Genomic DNA, 13,477 nt, shown 5'->3' with positions numbered 1-13,477 from the left:
ACCAGAATCACGGACGGAGGACGGACCTCCCTCCTTCCTCTAACATTTCCGTCAAAACGCAACAACAAACAGTCGATGACAGAAATGTGAATAAAACAAACACACAATTATCATAAACTCACCTTTCTCTGCGCTCCTCAAAACCCCCGGACCGTCCCGTGCGCGTGCAGAGCAGCCGTCCAGAGACGTGATTCCTCCTCGAGCCTCCGGCGCGGTCGCGGGCGGTGCGGAACCATGTGTCCCAAACCCGCGCATCGCCGTTCTGACGGAGCGGCCTGTGGAAGCGCTGCGAGGGGGAGGGAGGGGGAGGGGAGGAGGGGAGGAGGACGGGGAGTCTAATAGACGCGTGTGAGGGGGGGGGGAGAGAGAGGAAAGCGTGAATTGAATAAACTGAAATCAAAGAGCTTGCCGTGGGAGGGAGGAAGAGAGAGAAGTGGACCACGCAGCAGCAAGAGAAGCATCTGTCAGCACCCCCCTACACACACACACACACACACACACACACACACACACACACACACACACACACACACACACACACACACACACACACACACACACTACGAGGTGCGGACATGTGTCATCTAATCATTCAGGCACCAATCTCCAATCTTAGTATCACGATATAGAATGCTGTTCTCTGTCTCTTCCTCCCGGCTAACACACACACACACACACACGGCAGCGCCAGAAACGGTGCACGGCAATAACCCGCTGTTTAACACACACACACACACACACACACACACACACACACACACACACACACACGCAGCTTTTTCAAGCCTCGTTATGAATGCAGTGTGCAGGAGGAATTCTACAGACTAGCAAGGACACACACACATATATATATATATATATAAATATACACACATCTCGACTGAATTGAGTAAATAAAGAAAAAAGGGAATTTCGTTAAAAGTAGACATTTATTCAACAGCGCCATCAGGTGGACAACGGCAGTTACTACAAAAACATCTCGAGGAAGAGTGACATTAGCATAATAAAAAAAACAATAAAAACAATAAAAACAATACAAATACAAATACTGTCATAACAAAAGGTTGGAGAGCACGTGGGTAAAGACAGCTATCAGTTGAGGTAAGTCAATAATCACAACATTTTACCAGAGAAATCTAATCTAAGTCAGACGGAGGAGAAGCAGGCAGGGAGGAGACGATGTCACTTCCCTAGACTCAGGATGTTGGCCTGCAGGAGAAACACACCAGAGTCAGACAGACAGACAGGCAGACAGACCACATTTAGACAACATCCTTCAGCAGCACGACAGGCCAGAGTAGAGGCCCTCCACCATCCAGAGGAGTAAAGAATAACTCTGGGCTCGACGAGCTCACCTTGATGAAGGAGCTGAACCTCTTGGCTGTGATGCCTTCTATCCTGGTCAGATCCTCCACCTGAGACAGGACAGACAGATGACCACAGAGGAGGTGATGAAGATAATGATGATGTAGGCCTACGTTCCCCTGCCTGCTCTCACACCACTCCCTCCCTCTGGGACCATCAACACTGACTGACTGGTTTCTGTACCTGGGTGAAGTGTCCGTTGATCTCCCTCCAGCCCAGGATGAGCTTGGCCTTCTTGTCTCCGATCTGCTGCAGCTCCTTCAGCTCCTTCAAAGATCCAGAGTTGAGCAGCTCCAGGATCCTCTGGGTGGAGCGCTCCAGAACCGCCCGGTCCAGATGGGACTCCCAGTCTGAGGGGGCGGTGTTCTCCTTCCCCATCAGCGACGCCCTCCCCTCCTTCTGACACCCTTCTGACGCCTTCTTCACCACCACCACACACTGCTGGAGGGGCTGGGAGACTGAGGGGAGAGACGCACGTTATACACACACACGCAAGGTCTGGGACACACACACACACTTGGAGGGGCTGGGAGAGACATCATGTTTTACACACACACACACACACACACACACACACACACACACACACACACACACACTTCCCTGTGTGTGAGTGGAGGTTAACAGACAGAGACATGGTGTCAGTGGTCTGTAGTCAGCTGACTGAGGCTGGATGATTGACAGGAAACCCACCCTGCAGGGGCGGGACCACCGCCTGCTGTTTCTTGGGCCTGGCGTTGGGCTTCCTGTGGAGGGGGGGCAGAGTGTTCCGGAAGAGGGGCGTGTCTTCAGAGGAGCCCTCCCCCATCCTGGCTTTACTCTCCAACACCTTCTGTTTCTCCTTCAGCTCCTACACACACACACACACACACACACACACACACACACATCAGAGTGTGTGTGTGTGTGTGTGTGTGTGTGCGCGCGTGAAGTGTGTGTAGTGTGTGTGAGTATGGAGTGTGTGTGTGTGTATGAAGTGTGTGTGTGTATGAAGTGTGTGTGTGCGTGTGTGTGTGTGTATGAAGTGTGTGTGTATTAAGTGTGTGTGTGTGTATGAAGTGTGTGTGTGCGCGTGTGTGTGTGTGTATGAAGTGTGTGTGTGTGTGTGTGTGTGTGAGTGTGTGAGACCTGGATCTCCTTGTGTGACTGGGCTACAGTCTTCAGCAGGTTGAGTCTCTCTCTCTCTGGGGATCCCATCATCATCTTCATCATCATCATCTTCTCCAGAGCCTTCAGCCGCTCCAACACCGTAGAGTCTGGGGGGCTGGGGGGGTCACAGGGCCAGGGGTCACAGGTGTGTGTGTCTCTGGTGTCTGTGTGTGTGTGTGTGTCTCTGGTGTGTGTGTGTGTGTGTGTGTGTGTGTGTGTGTCCAACCTGTGTGGTAGTTCTGGAGGTGAGGGGGCCTCCTGCTGTGTCTTCTTGCCCCCCTTCAGTCTCTTCTTCTGGGGTTCAGTGTGACCAGACCCTGACTCGGCCTGCTCCCTGGACCGCTTCACTGCACGCACACACACACGCATTAAGATCACATCATTGTCCGTGATCAGAGTGTCACCCACTACTGTAATAAACGTGACTCACCCTGCGTTGGCGCGGCGACCGTCTCCCTGACAAAGGGCTTGTTGACGATGAGTTTGGACTTGGCGGCGAAGTTGAGGGCGGTGAACGTGTCGAAGTAGTACCTGTACTCTGGGGCGATGTTGGTAACCATGACAGCATGGGAGGAGCCTCCCAGAGAGTCCTGGAGGAGGCGTGTCAGCTTGCTGTCTCTGTAGGGGACACGCCCCCCACCAGAGTTCAGGGAGTCCACCACCTGCAGGTCACACCCTCTGGTCAACATCACACCCTCTGGTCAACATCACAACCCATCCTCCCACTTCTCTCCCTCCCTCCCCTCCCAGAATGGGTTCTGAAGGGAACAGAAACATCAAGTACTGCTCAAGTACAAGCAAGTGCCTCCAAATTCATTAAACGGTGCTTCATCATACAGTAAAAAAACGACCCAAACCCACTGCCATAGCAACTAGGGGGTTTTTCAGGGCCAGAAAGTGGAAAGTTCTTGACTGGCCAAGTTAATCTTCAGATCCAATTGAACATGCAGTTCATTTCCTGAAGATAAGATTTTAAGCTAAACGTCCTCAAAACAAACAACAAGTGAAGGTGGCTGCAGGCCTGGCCTGGCAGAGCATCACCAGAGAAGACCCCCAGGCCTGGCAGAGCATCACCAGAGAAGACCCCCAGAGAAGACCCCCAGAGAAGACCCCCCAGTGTCTGTTTGATCACTGGGTTAGTAGTGGGACCACTACTTTTTCCAATACTTTTGGAGCCCTGAAATAGGGGGAGTATGTTTATAAAAAAACAAACAAAAAAACCCATTCTAAATGGGGAAACCAATTGGAAAAAACCCATTGAGTTAAAGCTGAGAATCTCTACTTTGACCTCATAGTCACTGTTTGATTTACAATACAGACTTTTGGAGTACAGAGCTAAAAGAAGACAAAATGCTTCCTCTTTCCAGTACTTCTGGAGGGCTGTAGATGGATAGATGGATAGATGGATGTTGTGTGTGTTTATGCTCCCTGTGCCTCTTCCCAGGTTACTGCCCTTTCCCTTCCTATCACCCCTGACCCTGGTGGACTAGAAAAGGCTGGGAGGAACTCCTAGATAAGGCCAGTGGGTCATTCAGCAGCCTGTTGTGTTGTGTGTTTTGCTGTAGCGCTCTCTGACTACGGTGGTAGTGTGTACCGGTGTCGGTAAATCTGATTATCCTTGATAGTGTGTTTAATTACTGTGTTAACCTTATTTTACCATAATTACTACCCTTTTGTTAAATCAGTCCTCGCTTTCTCCCCTTTTTGAGAAGGTAGTTTTCAGTTTGCGCTTGTAAGTTCTCAGAACTTTGCTATTATTTAGAATGATCAATAATGATGATGGTTTATCTGTGTTCTCCGTCTGCCTCCTGTCCCCTTACTGTCACTCCCCTCAACCCCTAGACCCTAGACCCTAAACCCTAGACCCTAAACCCTAGACCCTAGACCCTAAACCCTAGACCCTAGACGTAAGATAGACAGACAGACAGACAGACAGACGACAGACAGACAGATAGGTAACCTTGCTGAGGGTGAACAGAGATAGGTTGATGGCTCCACTCTCCTTCAGACGGAGGCCCTGGTTTCCGGTGCGTCTGTTGTCCTCTGAGCCGGCCAAGTCCACCAGGTACAGCTTCCCTGTCTGCTGGCGGTGGGGGGGGCTGCGCTGGGACCGCACCACCTGGGGGGGCGGGGGGGACTCAGACATGTTCGTAGCATACAACACAACAATTACCGCTAGGACCTAAAGCTGAGTTGGGCACGTGTGTGTGTATGTGTATCAGCTTTTCACTGTCCTGGCGCCCCGCTGGTGGAGCTTCCCACTGCTGTCAGGACTGCAGAGTCACTTCCGATCTTCCGACGTAGATTTGAAAACCCGTCTCTTCAAACTACATCTTAACAGTCCCTCCTAAAGACCTTTTCACCCTCACTACCCCTCCTATATTAACCCTAGAGACCTCTTCTCCCCTGTTACCCCCCTGTACAAGTTCTCTCCTGCTAATAAAATATATAAAAAAAATAAAAAAAAAAGTTTTTTTTTTTTTTAAACTAGCCTACTGGCATTAGGACTGCCGATGGCCCCTGGTCTGAGCATTGCTGACTTTGTCTTATGATGACTGATGTTCACTTACATGTGTTCACTGATGTTCACTTACACACGTGTGTGTGTGTGTGTGTGTGTGTTTCCTGAATTTCCCCCTGGGATAAATAAAGTTTCTATCTATCTATCTATCTGCACACGCATCTGCAGCAGAAATGAGTGTAGCTGTGTGTGAGTGTATCTGTGGGGGTGTGTGTGTATCAGTGTGTGAGTGTATCAGTGTGTGTGTGTGAGTGTGTGTATCAGCGTGTGAGTGCATCAGTGGGGGTTGTGTGTGTTAGTGTGCATCAGTGTGTGTGTGTGTGTGTATCAGTGTGTGTGTGTGTGTGTGTGTGTGTGTGTGTGTGTGTGTGTGAGTGTATCAGTGTGTGTGTGTGTGAGTGTATCAGTGTGTGTGTGAGACCTTGATGAGCAGGATGGCGTGACTACGGCTGGATCTGTGGTTGATGTTGGTGGAGGCGGTGGTCCTGTTGAGGCTGGCGGGCAGGAAGTGGCTGTGGAAGTCAGAGAAGGAGGAGAGTGGCGTGGTCGTCAGACCGGGGATGAGGATGTTCCTCTCCCTGTCCTCCCTGATGGGCAGGTCCTGGGCGCTGGGGGCCAGGAGGTCCAGGACCTCCACACACACACACACACACACACACACACACACACACACACACACACACACACACACACACAGTACAGTCAAACAACTCTACATTGCCCACAAAACACTGATAACCAGACCCTCTATTCTACCTATTCTACCACGGTAAAGGAGTGTGTTCAGTACCTTCTCATTGTAGATCTCCAGGTAGGACATACTGGTGGCGTACTCCCAGCCCTCCCCCCCCTCCCCCCTCCTCTCCTGGGAGCGGACCAGGTGGAACAGCTCCCTGACTGCCCTGGGGATTACTCCTGGCTGCTCCTGACTGCCCAACATTGTGTGGGTCTTACCTGGGAGGGGGGGGAGAGGAGAGGGAGGGAGGGAGGGAGGAGAGGGAGAGAGAGGGAGAGAAGATAGTGTTAAAGGGGATCACCCCTGGCTGCCCACAGTCATACCATGAGAGAAAGACAGAGGGGGGAGGGAGGAGAGGGATAGAGAGGGGGGGGAGAGAGAGGGGGGGGGGGGGGAGAGAGAGAAAACCAAGATGGCCCTACCAGCTCCCGTGGGTCCATAAGCAAACACACTGGCGTTCTGTCCATTCAGGATGTGAGGTAGGAGGGGCTTGACCGACGACACAAACACTTCCTGCTGGGTCGACTGCTCCCCATGGAATGCATCAAACCTGGACCACAGAGAACAGTCAGAACAGTCCACCTGGACCACAGAGAACAGTCAGAACAGTCCACCTGGACCACAGAGAACAGTCAGAACAGTCCACCTGGACCACACAGAACAGTCAGAACAGTCATACTGGACCACAGAGAACAGTCAGAACAGTCCACCTGGACCACAGAGAACAGTCAGAACAGTCATACTGGCTGTCTGGGCTGAAGGCTCTGGTCTCAGGCTGGTGGTTCAGTCACGTCTCCACACTGTACCATCCATAACATTATTATTATTGTTATTAATATTATCACACATGCATGAACATGAGGTTAATGACAGAACACGTCAGGGGGGAGGAGGCAGCAGGACTGACTGGTAGTTGAGGGTCTCTGTTGCGTTCCTCCAGTTGATGATCTCCAGGGAGTGCTGGTCCAGACCCCGGACACATGAGCCCTCGCCCTTCTCGTCCTGCTGGTCCACGTAGGGCCTCAACCGGACCGCCACCCGGACCCGGGACGGCTTCCTCCCCCCGGCCTCAGCCACCGCCGCTGCCCGCTGGGCCATCCTGGCGTCAGGGAACAGCACCACTCCAACTAGGCAAACACCATTAAATAACTCATACATTTTAATCAATCATTAATATTGAACTAGCAGGGTATATGATGTCAAAATATAGCAACAATATGAGTTAGTTAGTATATGAGTTAGTTAGTATATGAGTTAGTTAGTATATGAGTTAGTTAGTGTATGAGTTAGTTAGTGTATGAGTTAGTTAGTATATGAGTTAGTTAGTGTATGAGTTAGTTAGTGTATGAGTTAGATAGTATGAGTTAGTATATGAATTAGTTAGTATATGAGTTAGATAGTATGAGTTAGTATATGAATTAGTTAGTGTATGAGTTAGTTAGTATGAGTTAGTTAGTATATGAATTAGTTAGTATATGAGTTAGATAGTATGAGTTAGTATATGAATTAGTTAGTGTATGAGTTAGTTAGTATGAGTTAGTTAGTATATGAATTAGTTAGTTTATGAATTAGTTAGTTTATTTGTTGTAACATGACGCCGTCCAGCCAGCCGTTAGCTTAGCCACACTAGCTAACAAACGAAGTTATGTTCGGGACAAAAGCGATAAAACGTGTCAATCTTACCGTTAGTTTACGGTCTACGAGGTTCGGGTCTGTAGATCTGATGGGTGTGATGGTCTGTAGGTCTGTAGATCTGATGGGTGTGATGGTCTGTAGGTCTGTAGATCTGATGGGTGTGATGGTCTGTAGGTCTGTAGATCTGATGGGTGTGATGGTGTGATGGTCTGTAGGTCTGTAGATCTGATGGTGTGATGGTCTGTAGGTCTGTAGATCTGATGGTCTGTAGGTCTGTAGATCTGATGGTCTGTAGGTCTGATGGGTGTGATGGTCTGTAGGTCTGATGGGTGTGATGGTCTGTAGGTCTGATGGGTCGGTCGGTCTGTCGTTTAACGGCAGAGCGGAGAGTTCAAACTCTGTAGCGGAAACGAGAAGCAGCCAATCAGCAGCCGCGCCTGTTTGACCTGTGACGTCAGCGCCGAGCAGGCCACGTGTCCATCCGGAGCAGGTGTGACGTCAGCTCCGTTAGAGGCGTGGATAAATGATTCAAAACCACGATCATCTGTCTGGTGAACCACGATCTGATGAACCACGATCACCTGTCTGATGAACCACGATCTGATGAACCACGATAATCTGTCTGATGAACCACGGTCACCTGTCTGATGAACCACGACCTTCTGTCTGATCAACCACGATCGTCATTAAGGTAACTCACTACAGGCCTGTGGCTGCTAATAAATGATGGTTTATAGATATTAGTTAGTTAGTTACTAGCTAGCGACCTTTGCTAATAATAAGGCGTTAGCACCGATGTTGTTCAGCGGTCGGGATTCACACATTTGTCTCTGTCTGGTAGATCCATCCACCATGATGCAGGCTGCCGAGGCCGCCGACGCCGCGCTCCGGGACGGGATAGAGGCTCTGGGGGTGGGGGGGACGGGGACGGAGGGGACTGCTGTGAAAAGGGAAGAGGAGGCTGAAGGGACAGCTGCTGCAGGAGAGGAGACCAAAGCAGAGCATGGTAAAGGTTCTTATCTCTGGAGAAACTGTACAGTCCAACAGCAGCCTTCCCTCTGTGGCCTCTCTCCATTCAGTGCCCAGGGGGAATAAAGTCGCCCAAAGTGTCAAAATGCCAAGGATGACTTTATTCACCAAATGCATAAATGGTGATGCTTCATTTTTCAAGTGATGCTTCAAGTATTATTTCTAGGAAAACACATAAAACAGGACACTCTAGGTGGTGAGTGTTCCAGAACTCTTTAGCAGTTGGTGAGTTAAAGCCTCACCTGAGCAATTACAAACCACTAACACACATCTGCTTGTCTATTCTTCACTGTGTCTGTCAGATGGGGAGGGAGGTGGTGAGGGGATGGAGGGAGCGGAGCAGAAGGAGGAGACTGCAGCAGTCAGAGAGATGGAGGGAGGAGGAGGAGGGGGGAAGCAGGAGGGGGAGTGGGAGATAGCGTACAGCGATGATGAGGTGGAGGACTCTGAACACTGGATGCCTCCTCCAGCGGAGATCAAGCGGCTGTACGAGCTGCTCTCTAAAGGAGAGACCCTGGAGCTGAACTTCGTACCCCTCCCTCGAAGACCCCCCACCCCTGAACGGACCCCCTCGCCTGAGAGGGATGATGAGGATGATGCAGCCAATGAGAGGGAGGAGAGAGAGAGCAAGTGAGTTGTTGACTTTGATGTGTTGGTGTACGACTGTTCCCTCTGTGTGGTGTACGACTGCTCCAGGAAGGTCTGTGGGAGTGACAGCTGGCTGGGCTGGTGGTGACAGATCCAACTTCACAGAATGAAATCAAATCAGAGTTCTTTGATCAGATACCTGGAAGGCAGCCGTAGACGACACAGTGAAACACTGCGAGCTCCTAAACGGTGTTGATTGTTGTTTGTTGAGGAGCTAGCTAGCTAGCTGCCCCGAGCCTTTCATTACACGGCTGTACTCTGTGTACATGATAAATGAAGTTTGATTTGATCCTGACCCTCGTCTCTGGGGCAGGTGGGGATCAGCTGATGGTGGTGACTGATGTTGCTCTTCTCCCTCCCTCTCTCTCTCAGGGCTCCTCCCTCTCCAACAGAGTTTGACTTTGACGAGGAGCAGGTTCAAGTCACGCCTAAGAACGCCTTCATCCACCGCCGCAGAACGCCAGGTAGGAGCTGCTAGGCTAGCTAACCCAGGTAGGAGCTGCTAGGCTAGCTAACCCAGGTAGGAGCTGCTAGGCTAGCTAACCCAGGTAGGAGCTGCTAGGCTAGCTAACCCAGGTAGGAGCTGCTAGGCTAGCTAACCCAGGTAGGAGCTGCTAGGCTAGCTAACCCAGGTAGGAGCTGCTAGGCTAGCTAACCCAGGTAGGAGCTGCTAGGCTAGCTAACCCAGGTAGGAGCTGCTAGGCTAGCTAACCCAGGTAGGAGCTGCTGCTGCCTCACTAGGCTAACTAACGCCAGGCTAGCTAACGCTGATGGCCACCCAGAGCCAGGCGCAGACCCAGAGTCATGTGATATTAGTCATATTTTCATGTCCTGTTTTTCTGTGGAAATAACTTTCTGCACTTATTCTAGCTGGCTATGGTGTCACTCAGGACACGTAGCTAGCGTTCATCCAAAAGGTTAAAGGTCAATAACATCTAGGCTCTACTGTGTCAGTACCTGAACATGACCACTTCCTAGAAGCAATCACTGATAGAAACATGATTGGATTGGTCAAAGCCGTCCCTTCACATTAGATCAGCGACTTCCTCAAGGAAGGAAGCATGTTGAAAATATTGCAACGGGGCCCCTGGTTTGACTCCTCCCCCTCTCCCAGGATCCTCTGCTCGCTCGTCGGTGAAGCGCGAGGCTCGCCTGGACAAGGTCCTGTCAGACATGAAACGCCACCGCAAGATGGACGAACACATCCTCCGCACCGGACGAGACCTGTTCAGAGGAGAGAAGAGCCGGCCGGGGGCGGGGCCAGGGCAGGAGGAGGCGGCCCTGTCCCCCAACAGCCAGAAGGAGAGAGAGAAGGAGAGGGAGAGAGAGAAGGAGAGAGAGAAGGAGAGGGAGAGAGACAGCAACCCAAGCACTATCTTCTCCCCCCGGCAGAGACGATACTGAGAGGATGGGGTGGGGGGGCAGGACTTTATCAACAACATGGAACTGTGGCCCAGAGGACTTTTCACAGCTCTCCCAAAACTTGAATTTTATATGTGATGATGAAGATGAAGTTTTGTATGTTTTCTATGACTGTGTTTTGTATCATTGTAATAATAAACATTTTACCCAGAGAGAGAGAGAGAGAGAGAGAGAGAGTGTGTGTGTGTGTGTGAGGGGGAGAGAGAGAGAGAGAAGACACTCAGTCAGGCTCAGGACAGGAGTATATTTGAGCTAAGTCAGAGTAACAATCAGATAAGGCGAGGAAGCTTTTACACTTTAGAATACAGATTCAAAACCACAAATAAATAAACAATAAATAAATAAAAACGTACAAATAAATAACAAGCATGTTGTGGAATAGACAGTACGAAGCAGTGGTTCTGTCCACACACACACCAGGGAGCTGGAGTCTGGCCATAGTCCAGTCCTCTATTGGGTTAGGTTAGGGTTAACCCTAACCCCCTCAGACAGCAATGAAACACACATACAGCAGCTTTATGTCAGATGGTAGTCCTAGTGTCCTATCATTGGCTGGTTCCCTTTCTGATGTGTAACTATTAACCAGGCTAGTGTTACACACCCCTTCTGACCGCTACATGGACCCATGTGGACCAATCACAGCCAAGCAGAGTTCTGTTGAGGAGTAGTGATGTCATCTAATGGAGACTCAATGGGTCGTTGTCGTCTCTCTAAACAGCTCCAATACTCTGACTCCCCGACTACCTAGAACACCTTCTAGAACTCTCTCCACCTTCTAGAACTCTCTCCAACACCTTCTAGAACTCTCTCCAACACCTTCTAGAACTCTCTCTTAACACCTTCTAGAACTCTCTCCAACACCTTCTAGAACTCTCCAACACCTTCTAGAACTCTCCAACACCTTCTAGAACTCTCTCTAACACCTTCTAGAACTCTCTAACACCTTCTAGAACTCTCTCTTAACACCTTCTAGAACTCTCTCCAACACCTTCTAGAACTCTCTCCAACACCTTCTAGAACTCTCCAACACCTTCTAGAACTCTCTCCAACACCTTCTAGAACTCTCCAACACCTTCTAGAACTCTCTAACACCTTCTAGAACTCTCCAACACCTTCTAGAACTCTCTCCAACACCTTCTAGAACTCTCTCTAACACCTTCTAGAACTCTCTCCAACACCTTCTAGAACTCTCCAACACCTTCTAGAACTCTCTCCAACACCTTCTAGAACTCTCTAACACCTTCTAGAACTCTCCAACACCTTCTAGAACTCTCTCTAACACCTTCTAGAACTCTCTCCAACACCTTCTAGAACTCTCTCCAACACCTTCTAGAACTCTCTCCAACACCTTCTAGAACTCTCTCCAACACCTTCTAGAACTCTCTCCAACACCTTCTAGAACTCTCTCCAACACCTTCTAGAACTCTCTCTACTGGATAAAGGAACACTGTTGCTGCCCTGGGGAGTCGGGGGTCTGGGGGAGGTAGTCTGTACATCTCATGAAGCTGAGTCATCACTGTCAGAAAGGTGAACATATTCATACATTGCTACCTTTAATGCACTAGAATTCAAACATGTAAAAAGTTAATAAAAAATAAAAAGATCTGGAAACTAACACTGTCTGACATGTAAATAACCAAACATTCAGTATTTGACACCTGCAGTCGGTATGCACCCTGACACCTCAGCCTACCAACCCACTCCAACACGCTTCTCCTCAGAGGCCAAAGACAAACAAACAACCTTAGAGGATAAGGGTTAGGGTTAGGGTTAGACCTAACCCTAACCCAAACAACCTTAGAGGATGAGGCAGCATAGTGTAGTCACTGGTTCCATGTTCCCCACACGGTCATGTTCCACACGCGGTCATGTTCCACACGCGGTCATGTTCCACACGCGGTCATGTCTGAGGAGCAGTGACTACATAAAGGATACAGGGAACACATGCTAACAATACTGTTGAGTCAGGAGGAGGAGGAGGAGGTGGTGGAGGTGGAGGAGGTGGTGGAGGAGGAGGTGGTGGTGGTTGTTGTTGTTGTTCTTGCCTTACAGTGTCCTGTACTGTAGACTCTGTCCTCAGGTCTGACTAACACTTCACACCGTTAGTCCTGTAACTATAGTAACTATAATTATAGTCCTGTAACTATAGTAACTATAATTATAGTCCTGTAACTATAGTAACTGTAGTCCTGTAACTATAGTCCTGTAACTATAGTAACTATCCCATCCCCTACATGACACTGTGGCAGAACAGAGAAGCTCCTTTACCAACAGATTATTACAACCACGTTGCACTAAGGAGTGTTATAGGAGATATGTTCTGCCTGCTGCTATAAGACTGTCCAACTCCTCCTCCGGCTGCTCCATCAGGGGGATCATTCAACATCATTCAACATATATTAAATCATACTGGACTGTTATTACTGCATTTCGTTGTCTCTGTACTTGTACTCTGCACAATGACAAAGTTGAATCTAATCTAATCTATAGAATGTTTCAGATGTCTGTTTTAAAAAAAAATGTTATTCTATTATTCTATTGTCACTTTATTTTGTTGTTGTTTGTGATGTGAGCTGCTGTAACACCTTTATTTCCCCTCTGGGACCTATCTATAGTCCTGTAACTATAGTAACTACAGTCCTGTACCTATTGGCCTGTAACTACAGTCCTGTAAGTACAGTAACTACAGTCCTGTAACTATAGTAACTACAGTCCTTTAACTATAGTAACTATAGTCCTGTAACTATAGTAACTATTGTTCTGTAACTATAGTAACTCTAGTCCTGTAACTCTAGTCCTGAAACTATAGTAACTATTGTTTGTAACTATAGTAACGTAACACTGTTTGAGGCTTTCACTGCTTTCCCTTTCCTCCTTTATCACCCTCCTCCCTCTCTCCTCTCCTCTCCTCCCTCCCCACCTCCCTCCCTCCCCTCCTTCCTCCCTCCCCTCCTTCCTTCCCTTTCTCTCTC

General features: G+C 49.2%; 2 protein-coding genes and 1 long non-coding RNA gene across 3 annotated transcripts; 1 reads left to right on the top strand and 2 right to left on the bottom strand.

Moving 5' to 3' along the window:
- Positions 1-921: 921 nt before the first annotated feature.
- On the bottom strand, positions 922-7,746 carry kif22 (kinesin family member 22). Its single transcript, XM_083687785.1, has 13 exons — positions 7,455-7,746; positions 6,679-6,898; positions 6,194-6,321; positions 5,826-5,989; positions 5,457-5,666; positions 4,475-4,633; positions 2,945-3,176; positions 2,741-2,861; positions 2,494-2,629; positions 2,059-2,215; positions 1,549-1,823; positions 1,356-1,415; positions 922-1,209 (listed from the first exon to the last, which is right to left on the bottom strand). Exons 2-13 carry the CDS (start codon positions 6,867-6,869, stop codon positions 1,183-1,185), a joined length of 1,860 nt encoding a protein of 619 aa, XP_083543911.1. The 5' UTR covers positions 6,870-6,898; positions 7,455-7,746; the 3' UTR covers positions 922-1,182.
- A 217-nt stretch (positions 7,747-7,963) lies between these two features.
- On the top strand, positions 7,964-10,650 carry pagr1 (PAXIP1 associated glutamate-rich protein 1). Its single transcript, XM_083687545.1, has 5 exons — positions 7,964-8,097; positions 8,248-8,412; positions 8,738-9,065; positions 9,456-9,547; positions 10,198-10,650. The coding sequence occupies exons 2-5, from the start codon at positions 8,259-8,261 to the stop codon at positions 10,485-10,487; spliced, it is 864 nt and encodes a 287-aa protein (XP_083543671.1). The 5' UTR covers positions 7,964-8,097; positions 8,248-8,258; the 3' UTR covers positions 10,488-10,650.
- A 79-nt stretch (positions 10,651-10,729) lies between these two features.
- LOC310817014 lies at positions 10,730-13,475 on the bottom strand. The gene is made up of 2 exons (XR_014554673.1): positions 11,952-13,475; positions 10,730-11,288 (listed from the first exon to the last, which is right to left on the bottom strand). It is a non-coding gene; the product is annotated as an uncharacterized lncRNA (long non-coding RNA).
- Positions 13,476-13,477: the final 2 nt, after the last annotated feature.

This window comes from Argentina silus (assembly GCF_951799395.1).
Source record: "Argentina silus genome assembly, chromosome: 16".
NCBI lineage: Eukaryota > Metazoa > Chordata > Actinopteri > Argentiniformes > Argentinidae > Argentina > Argentina silus.
This window is presented reverse-complemented; position numbering and strand designations above follow the sequence as displayed.